Consider the following 24,034-nt stretch of genomic DNA (forward strand, 5'->3'; position numbering starts at 1 on the left):
AATAAGTAACAGTAACAGAGTATTTTTACCGTGTGGTATTTGTTTTTTTCCAATCAAGACAACATGTTAGTAAACAAATATTTTATTATGTTTTTATTTCATGTATTTATTAATTGTATTAATTAATTAATTTTAAAATACGTTTTATGCATCACATAATGCTTTAAAGATTAGGGGAAATAGACATAAATATAATATAAATATGATAATAATTTAATGGGAAATAATATGGAAAATAAAAAACACCTTATAAAATAAGAAAAAGATAAAACGAAATGGAATACATAGAATGCACAATATAAGATGGAAGATAAAACAATTAGTTTTTTTTTTTCTGAGGGAACATCTGAACTACTGGTACAGTCTGAAGGCTTATTTCCTGGCCAAGACGATGGCCGACGTGCCCTTCCAGGTGACGTTACGTAATCCGACTCTTTTAATAAACCTTAAAATAATTAAAAAACTTAAAATACCTAAAATTGTAAAATACTTAAAATCCTTTAAAACTTTAAAGATAGTTTAAATCCTTAAAATCCTTAAATTATTTCAATGTTTAAAAACCTTAAAATCCTCTCTGGGAACCATCACCTTATCGTGGTGGAGAGGTTTGTGTCCCTATGAACCTGAGAGCTGTGTTGTCTGGAGCCTAGTGCTCCTGGTAGGGTCTCCCAAGGCAAATTGGTCTCAGGCGAGGGGCCAGACTAAGAATGGTTCAAAAACGACTTCATGATACAGAGGGAAAGGAAAGGAGAGACCCTGCCCGGAGGAAGCCCGGGGCCCCCGTCTGGAGCCAGGCCCAGAGGGAGGGCCCGACAGCGAGCGCCTGGTGGCCGGGTTTGCCACGGAGCCCGGTCGGGCACAGCCCGAAGAAGCTACGTGATGCCTCCCATCCATCCATCCTGTTGGCCCACCCACTCATGGGAAAAACCGCTGGGGTCGGGTGCGCTGTCACACGGGTGGCAATGATGGTCAGGGACCTCGACGGACCAGACCCAGGCAAAATAGGCTGGTTCTGTGTACCACAAGTACCACAGGTACCACAAGTAATGCAGGTACCACAAGTACTGCAGGTACCACAAGTACTGCAGGTACCACAAGTACCGCAGGTACCACAAGTAATGCAGTTACCACAAGTACTGCAGGTACCATAAATACTGCAGGTACCACAATACCACAATTACCCCAGGTACCATAAGTACCACAAGTACCCTACAGGTATCAAGGTGCTCAAGACTAACGGCGTCCCGTTGACACGTTCAAACCCAACAGGAAATAAGAATATCTAAACCTAACCCTAACCCAACCAATACATTCAATAAAAGCAGGATTATCTTAATACTGGGACGATGTTGTCAAACTCTGCAAACAATATTTCTGCTGAAGCCACAAAGCAGTTTCACAATGTTTGAGTCTGAGAAGGTTCTTTGCCCGATCCAAACTCCATGCGATCTCAAAGGATGCCTGAGTTAATCGTTCAGCTGTGTTAGTTGTCCTGTGTTTGAATCTTCGTTGTCCAGAAACAGAAGAATAATTTTGGATGCGTCGTTTAGAAATGCGGCTCCAAATGGACTTCTCTTGAAACAGAGCCGGTGTGTTTGCACATTAAGCACAAAGGGTTCGACTCGTGGAGGACAAATACAAACTCCTCTGTCCACTTGTCTTGAATGTTCCTTTACTCGTCTTGTGTGGCTCGTACCTTTCTCTTTGTTTTTTAACGGGAGCAGCTGTTGTCTGTCCACAAACCCCATCTCCAGCATCTTCCTCTCGACTCCGCTGTGGTTTGATGCTCCAAAGACAGATCTTAATGTTCCTCGTGTGTCACGCTTTGTTTCTGTCCACCTGCTGTGCAACTCTTTAATAAGAAATGGATCCATTGTCCATCTGTAGAAACACACGCGAACTAGCACGTAATGGTGAAACGAGTGGACCGGAGCCAAACTAACGCGAGTATGAAGTGCCAGGTTGGTCGTAGCATCGTCCAATTTAAATGTACCAATTTAGCGATATAAATTATTTTTAAGCAAATGTCCATATTCGTAAGCATGCTTATGATGACATATTTTTAATGAGCTTAAGTGTATTTATTTCTATACTAGCCCACCATGTATCTACCCGTCCAAGAGCACATTCACCATGTAGTGCTGGATAACTGAACTGTCAACTCCGCCAGTCAATGTCGGGCCGAGCAAATTTAAATATCTTGTTTCTGGTCTATATTTACATATTTTATCAATTATTATTACATAATATTTTTTATTATTTGTAGGCTAATGGAGCAGACACTGTGTTTTAATGGGTTGTATGTAATAGCCCTGCTTGTTTTTAGTGTTTTTATGAAATATCTGTATTGTCATATCATATCCACCTGTCTCACAGGACGCACACACTCGACCTTTATTTATTCAGTATTATAGTAGTTCATAGTAACTCACTATGAACTATATTTCTGATAATGTTACATTGTGAACAACAATCTGTGTTGAAATCTGCAGGAGAGCTAGCTATTGTTAGCAGTTAGCAGGCTATGGAGGAGCTATTGAGTTACATTACGATGCGTTCAGGTTGTATTCAGTAAAAATTAGTCCTGGTGGAAGGTCAATTATAACGTTATCATGATGTGTTAAAATATAATCTTGTAAAATGTAGTTTTTGGTGAGAAACTTGAATAAATCCAGTTGTTTGCAGATGTTTTCACATAAATATAAAATACATATTAGATGAATTATGAGCTATTTAACTTCCTGACACAAACCAGTCTGAAGTAATAAAGTATGTTGAAGTACATTTTAGTACCGAGAATCTTGGAATTTCACTGGTATTGGTATCAACTACTACATTTCTGGTATTGTGACGTCCCTACTACAATGTGCGTACTGTTGCTTGCAGTATGCAGACAAATGTAACATACTACCACCTCTTGCTCATATATCTGCTGTGCAAAGGATTGTGGGTCAGAAACAGAAAACCTTGCAGACTGCAGAATGTGGCAGCAGTTGTACATCCTGGTGTTTTTGGCACATGGTATGTATTGGGACATACTAAGTGTTTTCTGGCAGACTAAATAGTATATTTAATGGTACAGGCTGACTTTTGTTAAAGTGCGTGCATCACTTTTTTGTGTCCCCTGGAAACAGTTTTTCTTCTACGTCGTCGTCTCTTCGACTTGTAGCGTTTGTTTTTTTTTCTCATGTGTCGTTCGAGGACCGTCGGAAATTTAACAATCCGGACGATAATATCAGTTTGTACAGTTTCTAGCGATAATAATTGATGTAATTGTGGGGACTTTTAAAAGAAAAAAAATGCTCTCTGAACCTGCCAGGGCACATGGAGAATGTTTATATCGACATTTTATTTCAATCTTTATTAAAGAAATTGTCAAAGAAATTCAACTTTCTCAAGTTTTTGAAATTCAAGTTTTTTTACTGATGTTATTATACTGCACACAGTACATTCTTTAGTTGATTGTGCTGTTTCCACAGAGCTGCAGGAAAAACACACGGTGCCACAGTGAGGAACATGGGACAGGAAGTTCAGAGGGTTACTTTGCTTTTGTTTTGTGCAGCTTAAATTGCAGTGTTTTGAGCTCTCCGGGCCACCATACTTTTGTCTCCTTCATAGTTACCCATCAGCTGCTGAAAACCAATAAACCTGAAGCTGCTTTAACTAAAACGCAGATTAACAGTATTTTAATCTGTTTTTAATGAAATACACGACAATGTTAATCCCCCCCAAAACAAAAGTAATATTCTTGTAAAAGAAGGTTATATTAAAGGTTGTTTGTGAGTACAATGGCTGACTTTAGACGTTATTTTTTCATATTGAAGATGATAGAAAACAACATCTCTAATCTACAGTGACGCTCATACTCTCACGTGTGACTGATGCAAATGTCTCGGAGGAGTTGGGAGGTTTGCATCACTGCAGCTCATTAGTGAAGTCCCTCAGGTCAAAGGTCACTTCAGCCTGTCAACATGTTTGTCCCCGAGGCGTCTTCACATTAGCCACACTTTCCACTAATTCCCTCCGAGCTGTGAACCAGTGAGACCAGTTTGTGTGGAGCACAGAGGGCTGATAATGACCTCCCCTCAGACACACACACACACACACACACACATTAGGAAATATTAGTTTTACTGGTCAGTAAATGTTGGATATGAGCTGTAACAGTGTGTAAGAGTGCGATTCTATCCAATTAATTTTTATACACATTTTCAATTTGCACATAAAATATCCTGAGTATAAATATCACAAAAAAAAGTTTCAGTGGAAGTGCCTAACATTTTGTAATTTGTAATCAAATTTAAAAAATATTGCAAAAATGTTAAAGCTCCGAAAATTCAAAATATATTTGAAAAATGATCGAGTGAAACTACGAAAGTAAAAAAAGCTTGCGATATCGCTAAAAAGTTGTGAAAAAGTAAAATTCTAAAAAGTGTCTCGATATAATATATAAATAATATCATAATAATAATACAATAAAGATATTCTCATCATTGCTCCACACAGAGATGATGTTAGTTTCCCTAAAACAACAGAACCTCAAAATATTGCAAACATTTTTTAAATGTGAAGGTCCTGTCACACCTATCCGTATGACAGAAACATGTGCCGGCGCATACGAATATTTGTCCAAATACGTCCAACTTTTCATCGGATCGGAAAAGTGAACATATACAGATACGCATGTCTAATCTATTGATATCGCATCACTAACTAATAGAAAATGTATCAGACGAATGCATAAGAATATGGAGTATACAAAATACACGCTGGTGTACGTTGATATAAGGTAAGGTATAAGTAGTGTTCGTTAAGAGCAGGCGGTGTTACGCTGGTGTACGTTGATATAAGGTAAGGTATAAGTAGTGTTTGTTAAGAGCAGGTGGTGTTACGCTGGTGTACGTTGATATAAGGTAAGGTATAAGTAGTATTCATTAAGAGCAGGTGGTGTTACGCTGGTGTACGTTGATATAAGGTAAGGTATAAGTAGTGTTTGTTAAGAGCAGGTGGTGTTACGCTGGTGTACGTTGATATAAGGTAAGGTATAAGTAGTGTTTGTTAAGAGCAGGTGGTGTTACGCTGGTGTACGTTGATATAAGGTAAGGTATAAGTAGTATTCATTAAGAGCAGGTGGTGTTACGCTGGTGTACGTTGATATAAGGTAAGGTATAAGTAGTATTCGTTAAGAGCAGGTGGTGTTACGCTGGTGTACGTTGATATAAGGTAAGGTATAAGTAGTGTTCGTTAAGAGCAGGTGGTGTTACGCTGGTGTACGTTGATATAAGGTAAGGTATAAGTAGTGTTTGTTAAGAGCAGGTGGTGTTACGCTGGTGTACGTTGATATAAGGTAAGGTATAAGTAGTGTTTGTTAAGAGCAGGAGGTGTTACGCTGGTGTACGTTGATATAAGGTAAGGTATAAGTAGTGTTCGTTAAGAGCAGGCGGTGTTACGCTGGTGTACGTTGATATAAGGTAAGGTATAAGTAGTGTTTGTTAAGAGCAGGTGGTGTTACGCTGGTGTACGTTGATATAAGGTAAGGTATAAGTAGTGTTCGTTAAGAGCAGGTGGTGTTACGCTGGTGTACGTTGATATAAGGTAAGGTATAAGTAGTGTTCATTAAGAGCAGGTGGTGTTACGCTGGTGTACGTTGATATAAGGTAAGGTATAAGTAGTGTTTGTTAAGAGCAGGTGGTGTTACGGTGGTGTACGTTGATGTAAGGTAAGGTATAAGTAGTGTTTGTTAAGAGCAGGTGGTGTTACGGTGGTGTACGTTGATATAAGGTAAGGTATAAGTAGTGTTTGTTAAGAGCAGGTGGTGTTACGCTGGTGTACGTTGATGTAAGGTAAGGTATAAGTAGTGTTCGTTAAGAGCAGGCGGTGTTACGCTGGTGTACATTGATATAAGGTAAGGTTTAAGTAGTGTTCATTAAGAGCAGGCGGTGTTACGCTGGTCCATCCATCCATCGTCTACCGCTTATCCGGGATCGGGTCGCGGGGGCAGCAGCTCCAGTAAGGCACCCCAATCTTCCCTTCTCCGGGCCACATCCTCCAGCTTCGACTGGGGGATCCTGAGGCGTTCCCAGGCCAGTGAGGAGATATAATCTCTCCACCGAGTCCTGGGTCTTCCCCGGGGTCTCCTCCCAGCTGGACGTGCCTGGAACACCTCCCTAGGGAGGCGCCCAGGTGGCATCCTTACTAGATGCCCGAACCACCTCAACTGGCTCCTTTCAACGTAAAGGAGCAGCGGCTCTACTCCGAGTCTCTCACGGATGGCTGAGCTTCTCACCCTATCTCTAAGGGAGACGCCAGCCACCCGTCTGAGAAAACCCATTTCGGCCGCTTGTACCCGTGATCTCGTTCTTTCGGTCATGACCCAGCCTTCATGACCATAGGTGAGGGTAGGAACGAAGATCGACCGGTATATTGAGAGCTTTGCCTTCTGGCTCAGCTCTCTTTTCGTCACAACGGTGCGGTAAAGTGACTGTAATACCGCCCCCGCTGCGCCGATTCTCCGGCCAATCTCTCGCTCCATTGTCCCCTCACTCGCGAACAAGACCCCGAGGTACTTGAACTCCTTCACTTGGGGTAATGGCTCATTCCCTACCTGGAGTAGGCAATCCACCGGTTTCCTGCTGAGAGCCATGGCCTCAGATTTGGAGGTGCTGATCCTCATCCCAACCGCTGCACACTCGGCTGCGAACCGATCCAGTGAGTGTTGAAGGTCACAGACCGATGATGCCATAAGGACCACATCATCTGCAAAGAGCAGCGATGAGATCCTCAGGTCACCGAACTGCAACCCCTCTCCTCCACGACTACGCCTCGATATCCTATCCATGAAAATCACGAACAGGATTGGTGATAAAGCGCAGCCCTGGCGGAGGCCAACATTCACGGGAAACGAGTCCGACTTACTGCCGAGTATCCGGACACAACTCTCGCTTTGGGCGTACAGGGATTGGATGGCCCTCAAAAGTGACCCCCTCACCCCATACTCCCGCAGCACCTCCCACAGTATCACCCGGGGGACCCGGTCATACGCCTTCTCCAGATCCACAAAACACATGTAGACCGGATGGGCGTACTCCCAGGCCCCCTCCAGGATCCTTGCAAGAGTAAAGAGTTGGTCTGTTGTTCCACGACCAGGACGGAATCCGCATTGTTCCTCTTCAATCAGAGGTTCGACTACCGGCCGAACCCTCCTTTCCAGTACCTTGGAGTAGACTTTACCAGGGAGGCTGAGAAGTGTGATACCCCTGTAGTTGGCACACACTCTCTGGTCCCCCTTTTTAAATAGGGGAACCACCACCCCGGTCTGCCAACCCCTAGGCACTGTCCCAGACTTCCACGCAATGTTGACGAGGCGTGTCAACCAAGACAGCCCCTCAACACCCAAAGCCTTCAGCATTTCTGGACGGATCTCATCAACCCCTGCGGCTTTGCCACTGTGGAGTTGTTTGACTACCTCAGTGACTTCCATCAGGGAAATTGACGATGATCCCCCATCAGCTTCCAGCTCTGCCTCAACCATAGAGGGCGTGTTAGTCGGATTCAGGAGTTCCTCAAAGTGCTCCTTCCAGCGGCCGATAACCTTCTCAGTTGAAGTCAGCAGGGTCCCACCCTTGCTGTACACAGCTTGGATGGTTCCTCGCTTCCCCCTCCTGAGGTGCCGGATGGTTTTCCAGAAGCACCTTGGTGCCGACCGAAAGTCCTTCTCCATAGCTTCTCCGAACTTCTCCCACACCCGCTGCTTTGCCTCTGACACGGCAGAAGCTGCCGCCCTTCTAGTCCTTCGATACCCTGCAACTGTTTCCGGAGTCCTCCCGGATAACATAACCCGGAAGGACTCCTTCAGTCGGACGGCTTCCCTGACCACCGGGGTCCACCACGGTGTTCGAGGGTTACCGCCCCTTGAGGCATCTAAGACCTTGAGACCACAGCTCATCACCGCAGCTTCAGCAATAGAGGTTTTGAACATCGCCCACTCAGGTTCAATGCCCCCAACCTCCACAGGGATGGCTGAAAAGCTCCGCCGGAGGTGTGAGTTAAAGATCCCCAGGACAGGGGCTTCCTCCAGACGTTCCCAGTTCACCCGCACTACCCGTTTGGGTTTACCAGGTCTGTCCAGAGTCTTCCCCCACCCCTTGATCCAACTCACCACCAGATGGTGATCAGTCGACAGCTCCGCCCCTCTCTTCACCCGAGTGTCCAAAACATGCGGCCTCAGATCAGATGATACGATTACGAAATCGATCATTGACCTTTGGCCTAGGGTGCTCTGGTACCACGTGCACTTATGAGCATCCTTATGTTCGAACATGGTGTTTGTTATGGCCATTCCATGACTAGCACAGAAGTCCAACAACAAACGACCGTTCGGGTTTAGATCAGGGAGGCCCTTCCTCCCAATCACGCCTCTCCAGGTGTCTCCATCGTTTCCCACGTGTGCGTTGAAGTCTCCCAGCAAGACTACGGAGTCCCCTACTGGAGCCACCTGCAGGGCTCCATTCAGGGTCTCCAAGAAGGCCGAATACTCAGAACTGCGGTTTGGGGCATAGGCACAAACAACAGTCAGAGTTTTCCCCCCCATAACCCGAAGGCGTAGGGAGGCGACCCTCTCGTCCACCGGGATAAACTCCAACGTGGCGGCGCTCAGCCGGGGGCTAGTGAGTATCCCCACCCCGGCCCGAGGCCTCACACCTTGGGCAACTCCGGAGAAGAATAGAGTCCAACCCCTATCCAGGAGTACGGTTCCAGAGCCAAGACTGTGCGTGGAGGTAAGCCCCACCAGATCCAACTGGTAGCGATCCACCTCCCGCACTAGTTCCGGCTCCTTCCCCCACAGAGAGGTGACGTTCCACGTCCCCAGAGCCAGCCTCTGCTGCCCGGGTCTGGTCCGTCGAGGTCCCTGACCATCACTGCCACCCGTGTGACAGCGCACCCGACCCCAGCGGTTTTCCCCATGAGTGGTGGGCCCACAGGATGGATGGATGGGAGGCACCACGTAGCTTCTTCGGGCTGTGCCCGACCGGGCTCCGTGGCAAACCCGGCCACCAGGCGCTCGCTGTCGGGCCCTCCCTCTGGGCCTGGCTCCAGACGGGGGCCCCGGGCTTCCTCCGGGCAGGGTCTCTCCTTTCCTTTCCCTTTCTTTCATGAAGTCGTTTTTGAACCATTCTTAGTCTGGCCCCTCGCCTGAGACCAATTTGCCTTGGGAGACCCTACCAGGAGCACTAGGCTCCAGACAACACAGCTCTCAGGTTCATAGGGACACACAAACCTCTCCACCACGATAAGGTGATGGTTCCCAGAGAGGTAAGGTAAGGTATAAGTAGTGTTTGTTAAGAGCAGGTGGTGTTACGCTGGTGTACGTTGATGTAAGGTAAGGTATAAGTAGTGTTCGTTAAGAGCAGGCGGTGTTACGCTGGTGTACGTTGATATAAGGTAAGGTTTAAGTAGTGTTCATTAAGAGCAGGCGGTGTTACGCTGGTGTACGTTGATATAAATTAAGGTATAAGTAGTGTTCATTAAGAGCAGGCGGTGTTACGCTGGTGTACGTTGATGTAAGGTTTAAGTAGTGTTTGTTAAGAGCAGGTGGTGTTACGCTGGTGTACGTTGATATAAGGTATAAGTAGTGTTTGTTAAGAGCAGGTGGTGTTACGCTGGTGTACGTTGATATAAGGTAAGGTTTAAGTAGTGTTCATTAAGAGCAGGTGGTGTTACGCTGGTGTACGTTGATATAAGGTAAGGTATAAGTAGTGTTCGTTAAGAGCAGGTGGTGTTACGCTGGTGTACGTTAATGTAAGGTATAAGTAGTATTCGTCTACGTCCTTCGCACGATCACAACTTACCCTTAATTTATATCAATGTATTGCCGATATTTCGTATGCGCCGGATATGTGTGACAGGGCCTTAACTCTTTATACTTTAACTCTTTATACTTTAACTGTATAGGGTTAATTTGAGTTCAACTCTCCACAAGGACAAAGGTTTGAGAAAATTTGAGAGAAGTCAGAAAAAGCTTAATTCTTTTGTGCAGCCTGATTGTAAATGAGCTGCTTGGTAGTTCGGGGTTGTTAATTGTCATCTGGTTCAGATCCTCTCTGACCTACGCTCGACAAAGTGAGATGGATTCAGGGTTTAATCTTGACCATCACCAACATTTTAGTGAAGATATTATTGTGGCTTGGTATGCGAGGCATGTATGACAGCCCTTTGTTACAACGGCGGATTATTCAGAGACTGCAACAGTTTGAAAAGTTTACCATTACTCTGAAAGCCCATTTGGGCCCAGATGCCCCTCCAGGGTTGGGAACCCTTGTAGGAATCATTATTGAGCGTGTTGAGCTGGTGTGGGCCCTGGTGATAAAGTGGGACTGGCCTGTTGGATTCTTGTGTTCTGAAAAGGTATAAAGCAGCAGATGTTTCTGCAGCAGATGAGAAACTCTGCACTGTGTGACGTGCTCAAGTTTCAATGACAGATTTAAAGTTCCTTAAACACTCAGTGAGGGAGGAAGTGGTAAATTCAGGCTGTTTGTGAAGTTCATTTGTGCTCAGTTGTGAGACTCATCGTAAAGAATGACTTTGAATTCAACTTCATTAATGTTCTCTTATTTCATTCTTGGAGATTATTTGCTTGTTGGAAATTTGAGATACTTGTATTTTATGATAACTGCGATGTTGTACATTGTTATTGTTGTTGTCAACACGTCTCTGCTTGTGGTTATCTGTGTGAACAGAAGCTTACATGAACCTATGTACCTTTTTCTGTGCAGCCTGTTTGTAAATGAACTGTTTGGTAGTACAGGGTTGTTTCCATTCCTTCTGGTTCAGATCCTCTCTGACGTTCACACTGTTTCTACTTCTTTTTGTTTCCTGCACATTTTCTGTTTGTATTCTTATGTAAATGTAGAGTTTTGTAATTTAGCCGTCATGTCTTATGACAGATATCTTGCTATCTGTTGTCCTCTGCAATATAACTCACGTATGACATTTAACAAGGCGGTTGTCTTTATTATTGTGTTATGGTTGTACTCTTTTGTGAAAGTCTTAATAACTTTATCCTTAAACATCCGTTTGACACTGTGTGGAAACATCATAAACAGTTTGTATTGCAGAAACTACCTCGTTGTGAAGTTGGCATGTTCTGACACTCGGGTCAACAACATTTATGGTATTGTTGGTATTGTTCTCTCCATCTTAGTCCCTCTGCTTCCAATCCTCTTCTCTTACTTTCAGATCCTTAAAGTGTGTTTCTCTGGTTGTAAGCAGACGCGACAGAAAGCTGTCAGTACCTGCACACCTCACCTCGCTTCTCTGCTCAACTTCTCTTTTGGTTGTTTCTTTGAAATAGTTCAGAGTAGATTTGATATGAGCAGTGTCCCCAGTGTGCTGCGTATTATTCTCTCGCTGTATTTTCTCATCATCCAGCCACTTCTGAATCCTCTCATGTATGGACTGCAAATGTCCAAAATACGAAATACATGTAAACATGTCTGTTATAAAATGTTGGCTGGTCGCAGAAATAGATTAAATAACTGAAGTGACTAAAGTGTCAGTAAATGATTTTTTATATCTTGCCTTGAAAAGTGCTGATTTAAAAACGTGCAACTCAATGGAAAAAATGTCACCATGTTTATATTGTTGATTTAAAATGTATTATATACATTCACATGCATCCCAATAGTCATGAATCCACAGACAAATGTCAAATCTCTGTTCTTGTAAACCCGTGTTTGTCTTTTTTAGGGGGGGGGGGGGGCAGGTGATCTTTAGGAGGAGATGGCAGGTGAACAATTTGTCACATTGAAGTGTTGTACATCATCTGAAAGCTGAACCTGAAGATTAATGTGTGTCAAGTAGTTGGTCATAAATATGTAATAAACTGGGTTTTTCAATTGGGCGCCTATTTAATTGGAAAGTTTAGATTGTATAAGGTCATTATGATTATGATATATTATGGTCACTTTGAACATTATGATGGAAGTATATGATTCCCATCTATTATGTTTCATAAGTTGTTGCAGCAATGTCTGTGTAGATCCCATTTAATGCAAAGATTTGGTGCCAAGTTTGAAAAATAAAATGGTCAAAAATCTCCCAAATATACCACATTAAGACACCAAGACCTTGAGGAACACCAGACAATGCAATGATTTGGTGGAGAACAACTTTTGATATTTGTAGATTTCTACAACAATAAAAGAAAATAATTCTCAGCAGGTTAAAAGGTTCGATCCATAACGAACACGAACGGGCAGAAATGGGCAGGTAACATGAATGTCAATCCCACAAAGAACACTGAGACAGACAGGGATATATACACAGACACTGAATGAGGGAACGAGACACAGCTGGGGAGAAAGGCAGAAAACACAAGAGCAGGAAGTAATACCAGACATGACACAAGGGGAAGGGAACATTTCAAAATAAAACAGGAACCAGAAACCAAGATCATGACAACTAGTGGTAGTGGTACAACTTTTATAATGATCACTAACAGTTAGGGCTGCACGATTAGGGCCAAAATTAGAATCACGATTATTTTTGATCAAAACATTTTTAATGCACTTTCACATTTAAATCTGCAGAGCACTGCTTTCACTTCCATGTTGTGCTGCATTCCTGCTAATGTACAAATATTGCATTAAAATAAGACTGATCCTTTTGTGGAGGCCAACTGGAAACCTGTTTGACTTTTTCCGAGTATATGAACACAGCTCTCACTGTGCTAAAACAAGGATCGTATTGCTCGTAGCAACAACCGGGTATCTGTATTCCCAAAGGACTCCCTGCAGGACGCGGTCATAAGCCTTCTCCAAGTCCACAAAACATATGTAGACTGGATGGGCAAACTCCCTTGACTCCTCCAACAGGCCTGAAGGGGAAAGAGCTGGTCCACTGATACCCTGGTTATTGGAGCACACCCTCTGGTCCCCTTTAAAAAATGTGACCCACCACCCAGGTCTGCCACTGCACCGGCACTGTCCCCGACCTCCATGTGACATTAAATAAGCATGTCAACCAACACAGTCCAACAGTGTCCAGAGACTTCAGCGTCTCAGGGCGAATCTCATCCACCCCTGGCACCTTTCTGCCTCGAGCTTTTTGACTACCTCAGCGACTTCTGCCAGGGACATGGATAAGTATTTCCATGAGTCTTCAAACTCTGCCTCCTCCACAGAGGACATGTGGGTCGAGATTCATCTACCGAAGATGCAAGTTGATGACCTTGCGGACTATCCCAGTTAACCATCATTACACGTTTGTGTTTGCCAGGTCTGTACGGGAGCCTCTCCCGCCTGCTGATCGAACTCCCCACCAGGTGGTGATTAGATGACAGAGCTGATGATACGACCACAAAGTTGCTCTTCGGTCTTTGGCCTCAGTTGTTCTGGGACCAAGTTCACTTATGACCCAACCTATGCTCGAACATGGTGTTTGTTTTGGCCACTCCGTGACAAGCACAGACGTCCAATAACAAAGCACCACTTTGAATAGATCAGGGAAGCTGTTCCTCTCAATCACCCCGTCCAGGTTTCTCCATTGCTGTTGCCCAGCAGAATTATAGAGTCCTTAGTCTGTATCCTTTCCAGGACGCCACCCAGAGACTCCAAGAAATCTGTGTGTGTGTGTGTGTGTGTGTGTGTGTAGGGGCGGAGCCCTGCCCTTCGCGAAACAGCTGAGGAGAAACTGCGCAAAGCAAGCAGTAGACCAGGGGTGTCAAACTCAATCACAGAGTGAGCCAAAATTAAAGCATCGTTTCGGGTGTGAAGCTTGGAAACTGCAGCGCCCACAGAGACACACTTTGCCTTGAGTGTGTCGTTACACTGGAGGTCAATCAGCTCCATTTGGATGTTCACATGTGCTGTTTCCATGTCAACTGCAAACGGATTGCTGAGCAGTTCATGTGCAGTCAGAAACACAGCGGTGGAGATGTTTGTCAGTGTTTGGAAACTCGTATCCCTGCTGCATCAGAGTCTCTCACAGGCAGCTCGGCTTGGAACGCTCTCATTGCATCAAACATGTCCGTGATCACACGGCCCTGAAGCTGCAGGTTTAACAGTGAGATGCTTCGTTATGTCGCACAAACAGGCCAGCTCACATCGCTACTTTTCGTCCCAGAGATCTGTAGTGTTTCCCTTTGCTTCCTGCAGATTTGCTCACGCAACTCGAAAAATCTATTCAGCACTTTCCCTCGACTCAGCCATCGCACCGCCATGTTCAGAATGTATCTCCTCAAGAAAATACTTAAATTGACTCTTATAAAGTTTCCTGTCTGTGTTACGGTGCTTATTACATGTTCCATCTCCAGAGCTTTACAACACAGCGCTTCCTGGTGTGTGATGCAGTGATACACCTTCAGCTGCATCTTCTCCCGCATCCTCTCCACTTATCTGCTCTTTTCATCACATCGCAGGCGCTCCGTTTGTCGTCAGTTTGTCCCGGGGCAGTTTCATTTCTCACACAGATACTTCCTCATATATGTATTTTCAAGTGGTTGTGCCATACATTGATTTCATTACCAAAACCGGCGGGCCAGTTATGATATTTTCTCGCGGGCCGGATATAATTGTGGCCTTGAGTTTGACACCCGTGCAGTAGACACAGAAACGTGCTCATAAATGAGATAAATAACATAAATGTTTAGTTTATTTAATAAAAGAGACCTGTTCAATGTGAAAAGTGAGTTGTAAATATTTAAAAAAATAATCAGGGGGGGAGGGGTGGTGGGTGTACAGACAATGGTAGGGGAAACACTGATAGCGCTTTTAGTACTCGGAGACGTGTTATACTAAAAACTAAATTTTATTAAATATATGGCTCTCAAGGAATTACATTTAAAAATATTTGGCTGTTATGGCTCTCCCAGCCAAAAAGGTTCTCGACCCCTGGTCTAGAGAGTCCGGTGCTGTGTGTGAAGGTGAGCTATATCTAGTTGACGCCGCTTTACCTTCAGCACCCTCCCCGGCTCCTTCCCCGCCAGAGAGCTGACGTTCCACGTCCCTAGAGCTAGTTTGTGAACGCGATGCACCCTTCCCGGATAGACATTGGGTAGTTCTAGCGATGAGACTCCACGACGGTGGCTTCAAGTAGACTTATGCCTGTTTGAACTTCATGTGCCACGGCATACTCGCGGGTAAACTCCCCCCACCCCAAGTCTGACTCCAGAAGGGGGCCCAGGTTTCTCTTTTCCAGGTGAGGTGCTACAACTACTTTTTGGCTGACTCATTGAACCGCTCTTGGTCTGGCCCCTCCCTTTGAGCTATTACCCGGACAACACAGCTCCCAGGGTCTCCCTAAACCCTCCACCACGTTAAGTTGGTGAATCTTGCAATTTTTAGATTTATCTATTTATTAACCTTTTTGTTCACTTTGTGATGTTGGTTTTGGACTTCCTCTGTCATCCCCAATTTTGACATGGACACTACCACCTTGACCTTTTGTAAAGTGTGCAGAATGGGTTCAAAGTCTGTTCGCTGGGTAACTACAGTATTCTCTGAGGGACTCCTGTGTTGACAGGTCCTTGTAATGAAGAGTTATAAAAAGCAGATATGGTTGCAGCCTCTCATCAGTTCCTGCAGCAGTCTGCAACACTGCTGGTGACTGGTGCGCTGTGTGTACAGTGAATATTTCAGTCTTTTTAAGAAATCTACTTAAATCTATTTACACATTCAGTGAGGCTGGGTGTGTTAAGTTTATGATGTTTTGATATGTTTTTTTGTCTATATGTTTGATCATTTTAAACAAAAAGAAACGCGAGGCAGTGCTTTCATAGTAAAGCTCAGCAGATATGTAAGTAATGCCTTTGTTATTGAGAATGATGTCTTCTTCATGTCAGGGTTAAAAAATGAGAATCAAACCATTTTACAATTGTGCCCGAAAACTAGAATGATGGTGAATTCAACTTTATCCTACTTCCTTCTTAGCACTTATATGCTTGTTGGAAATTTGAGATACTTGTATTTTATGATAACTGCGATGTTGTACATTGTTATTGTTGTTGTCAACACGTCTCTGCTTGTGGTTATCTGTGTGAACAGAAGCTTACATGAACCTATGTACCTTTTTCTGTGCAGCCTGTTTGTAAATGAACTGTATGGTAGTACAGGGTTGTTTCCATTCCTTCTGGTTCAGATCCTCTCTGACGTTCACACTGTTTCTACTTCTTTTTGTTTCCTGCAGATTTTCTGTTTGTATACATATGCACATGTAGAGTTTTGTAATTTAGCCGTCATGTCTTATGACAGATATCTTGCTATCTGTTGTCCTCTGCAATATAACTCACGTATGACGTCTAACAAGGCGGTTGTCTTTATTATTGTGTTATGGTTGTACTCTTTTGTGAAATTCTTAATAACTTTATCCTTAAACATCCGTTTGACACTGTGTGGAAACATCATAAACAGTTTGTATTGTCACAACTACCTCGTTGTGAAGTTGGCATGTTCTGACACTCGGGTCAACAACATTTATGGTATTGTTGGTATTGTTCTCACCATCTTAGTCCCTCTGCTTCCAATCCTCTTCTCTTACTTTCAGATCCTTAAAGTGTGTTTCTCTGGTTGTAAGCAGACGCGACAGAAAGCTGTCAGTACCTGCACACCTCACCTCGCTTCTCTGCTCAACTTCTCTTTTGGTTGTTTCTTTGAAATAGTTCAGAGTAGATTTGATATGAGCAGTATCCCCAGTGTGCTGCGTATTATTCTCTCGCTGTATTTTCTCATCATCCAGCCACTTCTGAATCCTCTCATGTATGGACTGCAAATGTCCAAAATACGAAATACATGTAAACATGTCTGTTATAAAATGTTGGCTGGTCGCAGAAATAGATTAAATAACTGAAGTGACTAAAGTGTCAGTAAATGATTTTTTATATCTTGCCTTGAAAAGTGCTGATTTAAAAACGTGCAACTCAATGGAAAAAAAAAACTTAAAAACAAATCAAATGTATTAATATAGACAATATTCATATAAATGTTCTTAAAGCTGAATTAACTTAATGAAATTGCTATGAAGAAATACTTTATAGAAACCTATAACAGTTCGTTATAGAGAAATGCTGTAATGGAATTCATGAACTATTTTTTTGATTTAAGAAATAAATGTAATATGAAAGGTTAAGATTGCAGAGCTCTTTGCAGCCGGTTTCCCAAGGAGCACATGTAAAGTTGAGGAGCATAAATAACTTTAGGGAAGAATGAACATTTTACAAATAATGTGTTTTTCCCTAATAAAGGGACACAAGGAGACATTTACAAGCAAAATTATTTAATTTATTTGAATACAAAAAGGATTCTAGGTTTTTAAATGTTTGTGCTTCAAACTGTTTTCATTCAACAAAGATGTTATTAGTTATACTTTAAACTATATGAGGTTCAAGTTTCATTAATTGTCATTGTACAGCATTGTGTGGCACAATGAAATGCAGTTTGTGTCCCTTTCTATGCTACACATAAAAACACAAAACAAAAACAGAAGTGTCCTGTATCTCTGAGCAGATAATGTTAATGTTCTGCATCTTAACATTAAAGGTTTGATATCAGGGAAACATTGTCCATCAATTTTGACAACGTTTGAGCTCCAAGCATCATTGATGTAAACACTTTTCCATTAAAGTTAAACAGGATTCAGGCTATATGTGTAGTACACAGGGGTGGTGGTGAGTTCAATACCTGGGCTGCCACCATTGTCGCCCTGAGCAAGGTACTTAACCCCCAGTTGCTCCAGGGAGACTGTCCCTGTAGTTAGTTCACTGTAAGTCACTCTGGAGAAGAGCGTCTGCTCAATGACCTGAAATGTACAAGTATTCGTGGTGGGAAAGAGGATTTGCTTAGTTTTTATCTGTTTATTATCATATATTAGCTTCCTTGTAGAGTAACTTACATAAGGTAACTGCTATTACTGCCGCTGTACACTGATGCCTGGCCTTTGAACCTTGTATACATTTCAAAATTCCACTCTGTTTGCTTTAATCAACAAGCACCTGGCCTTCTTGGAGTCTCTCGGTGGCGTCCTGAAAAGGGTATGGACTGGGAACTCTATAGTTCTGCTGGGGAATTTCAGCGCTTATGTGGGCAATGACGCAGAAACCTGAAGGGGAAGTTTTCAACTCCTACTGCCTCCTTTTTTTAGTGCATCCCGGAGGAGGCTGGTGACATGGAATATGATTGGGCCAGATAGAAGGTCTGTCAGTTGTTCTTAAGGAAGTTCTAGAAAAGCGTTATACTACTCAGAAAGGGAAAGCAGGGCTTGGCTCCCTGTTCAGCAGGGAGGAGGACCGTGGACCTGGACCGGGGATATTCCCAAAAGTGAAGCACACGCATCCCGATTGCTGGATGGTGTCTGGCTGTTAGTTCACGAAGCACTTAAATTGATATGCAAATTTTTTTATGAGCGTACTGAGTGAGTGTGTCCCGCACTCTCTCAGTAAAAATGACGGACAGAGAGAAGGTTGGGTGGAAAACAAACAGGCTTTAGTGTTAGACATCCGACTAATACAGGCAATATCAGGCTGTATTAGTCAATCAATGCTCACAACTGAAATGGGGTTGGCTATTCCGCTCGGCCACATCTTCTTGTCTTGGACCCAGCCTACTGCAGTGGTTAGGATTAGGGTTAGGGTTGGTAACTGATGGTGATAGGGTATGTCTTGGCCAGAAAAAGTGATGTGGGTTATGGGGGGAGACCTGGTGTGGTGTGCCAACTAAATAACCTCTATTTTTGAGCTATTTAGTTGAAGGAACTCTTCTTTCATCCAAGCTTTTATGTCCTCAAGGCAGGTGTTTAATGATGATGATGATGATGATGAAGATGTCGACAGTGGGGCTGCATGTGGCATAGAGTTGGTTTTTATATATAGCTGTATGTCATCAGCGTGGCAATGGAATGGTATTCCATGCTGGCTGATGACACGGCCAAGGGGCAGAGTGTAGAGAGGGTGAACAGAGTGGGGCCGAGAACCGACCCTTGAGGGACACAGATGCAGTGCAGATTCGCCTCCTGGGCACCGGACCCCCACACTGCTCCTGGGCGCTGTATATAACATTGGTTTCCACTGCTCATTATACTAGGATGGGAAAACGCAGAGTCTACATTTCACTGTGTGTGCTGTGCTTTGTACATGTGTTAGGATTAAAAGTTGATTCAATTCAAATCTTCAATTTCTATTTCCATGAACGCAATATCTCAAACCCACCTGGAGGGATTTTTATTCACGTCAAATTTGAAGGTCTTTCTGCAATATCACATTCACGGGAATAGGATGGACGGAAAACAATGACCTTGACCCTTCACATTTGACGACCTAAATGTAATTATTTCATCCTTGAATCCAAGAAGGTTTTTGTTAAATATAAAGAAATTCCCTCCAGGAATTCCTGAGATAGTTGGCACAAATGTTCACTTGGACTTAAGGATAAAGTAATGAGAATTTCGGGGTCGAGGGTCATTAACCCTATATCTTTGGATTTGGGACAAATGTCCTTTTGGACTCTAGGATGAACTGATTAACATTTTGTGGTCAAAGGTCACTGTGAACTTATGACCTAACTAAAATTATTCATGCCTCTGCGCCGCCAACAGCCAGGGCTGCAGCTATTACGTTTTCGGGTTGTCCATCCACGTTATTGTTTTCGGGCCTTGAGCCAAGGCGAGTGGATGTCCGTCCGTCATCAACATCTCAGGAATGCCTCAAGGTAGACTGGATGGGCAAACTTCCAACACCTTTCCGGTATCTTTACGAGAAGCACATAATCCACAATGATCCTAATGGATTCGCAATGCTTACCCTCCATGTGACATGGAAGAAACGTCTTATATAAGACAGCCCACCATGTCCAAAGCTTTCGGGCGAATCCTCTCAAGGTGAATCTCATAAAAAGCCTGGCGCCTTGCCATTGAAGTTTTCTTTACTTCCCTAGTGACTAGGCTCCCCACAAGTCAACCAGCCTCTAACGCAGTGTTTCTTAAGCTGGGATCGATCAAACCCCAGGGGTTCGTTGAGTTACTCTCAGGGGTTCTGCAGGGGTCAAGACACACACAGTATAGCCCGGTTCCCACTAGCAATGTCGGGCCGTTTTTGTCGGCCGTCAAAAAATTGGGGGAAAGAAATGGAAGAAACCTCAGGGAGAGCAACTGAGGAGGGATTCCTCTCCCAGGACGGACAGACGTGAAATATATGCCGTCAATGTCAAAAAGGCTTCCCGGTGTCCAGCAGGACCAGGGCAGCATGCGCAGCCACGATTCCTGATCCTGACATAAACTTTATCAGTGGCAACCTGCCACATGAGACACAGAAACTCTGGGGATGATGCCCCGGATGATGAGTTAGTAACATACATTTACATAAATGCATACAGATAGAGAGGGAGAAGAGAGGGAGGGGAGGAGAGAGGAAGAGAAGGAAGAGAGCAGGGAGGTGTCCCCCGGCAGTCTAAGCCTATAGCAGCATAACTAGGGGCTGATCCAAGGCAAGCCTGAGTAAGCCCTAACTATAAGCTTTATCAAAAAGGAAAGTCTTTAGCCTACTCTTATATGTGGAGAGTGTGTCTGCCTCCCGAACACAAACTGGAAGCTGGTTCCACTGGAGAGGAGCTTGATAGCTGAAGGCTCTGGCTCCCATTGTACTCTTAGAGACTCTAGGAAATACAAGTAACCTTGCAGTCTGGGAGCGCAATGCTCTAGTTGGTTTATAAGGTACTATGAGATCTTTAAGATATGCTGGAGCCTGACCATTAATTGCTTTGTAAGTCAGGAGAAGGATTTTGAATTCTATTCTGTATTTTACCGGGAGCCAGTGCAGAGCAGCTAATACAGGAGTAATATGATCCCGTTTCCTTGTTCTTGTCAATACACGTGCCGCTGCATTTTGGATCAACTGAAGAGTCTTAAGCGACTTTTTGGGACAACCTGAGAGCAATGAGTTGCAATAATCCAGCCTTGAAGTAACGAATGCATGGACTAGTTTTTCTGCATCATTTTGAGACAGGATGTTATGTTTGCAATGTTACGTAGATGAAAGAAGGCAGTCCTTGAGATTTGTTTTATGTGGGAGTTAAAAGACAAATCCTGATCAAAGATCCCTTACGCCAAGATTCCTTACAGTGGTGCTGGAGGCCAAATTAATGCCATCGAGAGCTTCTATGTCATTAGAAAATGTGTTTCGGAGGCCTTTAGGGCCAAGTATAATAACTTCAGTGTTGTCTGTGTTTAACATCAAAAGGTTGCTAGACATCCAAGTTTTATGTCCTTAAGGCATGCTTGAAGTTTAGCCAATTGATTGGTTTCGTCTGGTTTAATTGATAGATATAATTGGGTATCATCCACATAACAATGAAAGTTTATAGAGTGGTTCCTTATAATATTGCCCAAAGGAAGCATATATAAGGTTAATAGAATCGGTCCAAGTACAGAACCCTGCGGAACTCCAAGACTGACTTTGGCTGTCATTACAGAGGGTGCCGTATCCTATACAGTCTGTAAAGCCCACTGAGACGAATGTGTAATTTGTGATATTGGGCTATATAAATACATTTGATTTGATTGATGATATTGGAGTAGAACTGTGTCTTGCAGAGGGGATTTGCTGGAGGTCCAACATCATGAAGTCTGTGTTGATGTATTTTAGATTTCTGAAGTGAATTTGGAGTTTAGGCTTGGTCTGGTGAGACAATTTCAACTCCATTGAGTTGACCTTGTGATCGGAAACTCCTAGATCGTACACCAACAGATTTTTAATGGGGACTGAGTCAGTGATGACCAGGTCGAGCGTGTGCCCCCTGGTGTGTGTGGGGATATCAACATGTTGTTTTAGGTTGAGAATGTCCAGTAGTTGTAAGAACTCAGCTGCAGGGTGGCGGGAGGGGATGTCGACGTGAATGTTCACTTCCCCAAGTATGACAATATTTGTAGATGTGGTACAGAGTGAAGTGAGAAGTTCCTTTATCTCTGAGATGAAGGCCGGGTTTGGCTTGGGTGGGCGGTAGATGAGGAGAATAGTCATGGGGAAGGGGGTTTTGCATTTAAATACAAGACATTCAAAGGAAGACAGGTCGGGCAGAGACATGGGGGTCAATTTGAGGTCACTGCGGTGTTTTATGGCTAAGCCGCCAACGCGACCAGTACGGCGGGCTTTCTCCAGGTAATTATAGCCACTAGGACAGGCTTCATTTAGGGCAAAATAGGCCTCAGGCTGATGCCAAGTCTCAGTAAGACACATGAAGTCAATCCCCTTGTTTAGGGTGTGATTATGTATGAGTCAGGATTTGTTTGTGAGAGATTGTGTGTTAAATAGTTCTATTTTGAGGCTTGACGGAGTGGTTGACTATAGAGGCCAGAGTAGGCTGAAATCCACTCCATTTTTTCTGTCCTACTTGGTGCGTGGTGGTCTCGCAGTGCTACAACTAGTTCCATGAGCAACGGTGCCCTGATGACATGTTATTCGTGCGACAGTGCGATGGGATGGGATGGGAATAAACAAACTTCTGTGGATGTAACGGGGTCGGCGTAGGAGTCCAAGTTGTTTAATGGCTGGGATACAAGTTGGAGTGCTGTAATCTCTCAAGTTGAGCAGTTCCGTGATGGAGTACTTTAGCGTCATTCAGGTCTGGACAGAAGCAAAGTTGGTGGCCGTTTGTGTTTGCCACGGACTTGCTGACCAGAGATGGGTAGACAGACACAGCAGGGTGGTCCACAGCATGGCAGATAATCCAGGCTGAGCTGAGAAGCTGAAGTTGAACTGATAATTCTTTTGTGGGAAATGTCGCTGCTAGTGTAGCAGCTAAAGTTATTAGCCACTCGCTCGCTGACTGAAGGGTGGCTGGCTAGGTCTCTCGGACAGCAAGGCTTGATCGCACCGAGACAGTTGAGAGACCGTCTGGGGATATGCCTTGCAGTGGCAGGGTGCAAGGAGGTATCCGGAATGGTGATCCGCTATCAGCAGGGGGATGACTGTCCGGCTGGCTGTCAAGTGACTTCTTGCTAAACCAGCTGATGTCACTTTGTCCAGCCAACGTCGGTCGAAGAGGAACAGAGATAACTCAAACTTTGGCTCAGAGGGAGAAGCGGCATCAGACAGTGCCAGCGTCCTCTTTCAATCGATCCAGGTGCTTCAGTCTTTAGCATCTTTCAGTGGGGCAGCTGATGTGCTGATAGTTTCTCAACACGACTTTCTTCATGTTGGTGCTGTTAAAATCCGTGAAGTCTCTGTCCTGTCGATAATCCCATACAGCTCCTCCAGCGCTTTGTTGTTGTTAGCGTGCGGTGGGATGTACAAGGCTGTAAACACAACCATCAAAAATTCCCCCTGCAGGTAAAAAGGCCGGCCAATCACAAGGTGCCCTAAATTGTGTGAACAGTCCCAATAAATTCCTCTCTGAGAATCATCACCTTATCGTGGTGAAGCGGTTTGGGTGTCCCTATGAACCTGAGAGCTGTGTTGTCTGGAGCCTAGTGCTCCTGGTAAGGTCTCCCAAGGCAAATTGGTCTCAGACGAGGGGCCAGACTAAGAATGGTTCAAAAACGACTTCATGAAAAAAAGAGAAAGGAAAGGAGAGACCCTGTCCGGAGTCAGGACGACGGACCAGGGTCTTGTTCGTGAGTGATGGAACGATGGAGCGAGAGATTGGCCAGAGAATCGGCGCAGCGGCTGCGGTACTGCAGTCGCTTTAACGCACCGTTGTGACAAAGAGAGAGCTGAGCAAGAAGGCAAAGCTCTCAATCTAGCGGTCGATCTTCGTTCCTACCCACCCTCACCTATGGTTATGAAGGCTAGTTCATGACCGAAAGAACGAAATCACGGGTACAAGCGGCCGAAATGGGTTTTCTCAGATGGGTGGCGTCTCCCTTAGAGATAGGGTGAGAAGCTCAGCCATCAGTGAGAGACTCGGAGTAGAGCCGCTGCTCCTTTACGTTGAAAGGAGCCAGTTGAGGTGGTTCGGTCAACTAGTAAGGATGCCACCTGGGCGGCTCCCTAGGGAGGTGTTCCAGGCACGTCCAGCTGGGAGGAGACCCCGAGGAAGACCCAGGACTCGGTGGA

At 44.3% G+C, this 24,034-nt stretch overlaps 2 protein-coding genes across 2 annotated transcripts; both read left to right on the plus strand.

Moving 5' to 3' along the window:
• Positions 1–10,674: 10,674 nt before the first annotated feature.
• On the plus strand, positions 10,675–11,722 carry LOC115018032 (olfactory receptor 2A14-like). Its single transcript, XM_029446831.1, has one exon. The coding sequence runs from the start codon at positions 10,675–10,677 to the stop codon at positions 11,536–11,538; it is 864 nt and encodes a 287-aa protein (XP_029302691.1). The 3' UTR covers positions 11,539–11,722.
• Positions 11,723–15,891: 4,169 nt separating this feature from the next.
• LOC115018045 (olfactory receptor 1030-like) lies at positions 15,892–16,875 on the plus strand. Its single transcript, XM_029446850.1, has one exon. It carries the CDS (start codon positions 15,892–15,894, stop codon positions 16,840–16,842), a length of 951 nt encoding a protein of 316 aa, XP_029302710.1. The 3' UTR covers positions 16,843–16,875.
• Positions 16,876–24,034: the final 7,159 nt, after the last annotated feature.

Source organism: Cottoperca gobio, chromosome 13, assembly GCF_900634415.1.
Source record: "Cottoperca gobio chromosome 13, fCotGob3.1, whole genome shotgun sequence".
Classification (NCBI taxonomy): Eukaryota; Metazoa; Chordata; class Actinopteri; order Perciformes; family Bovichtidae; genus Cottoperca; species Cottoperca gobio.

Bases quoted from the DNA above. Each gene is read 5' to 3' on its own strand.
- LOC115018032 (XM_029446831.1), top strand. From the start codon at position 10,675: ATGTTGTACATTGTTATTGTTGTTGTCAACACGTCTCTGCTTGTGGTT.
- LOC115018045 (XM_029446850.1), top strand. From the start codon at position 15,892: ATGGTGAATTCAACTTTATCCTACTTCCTTCTTAGCACTTATATGCTT.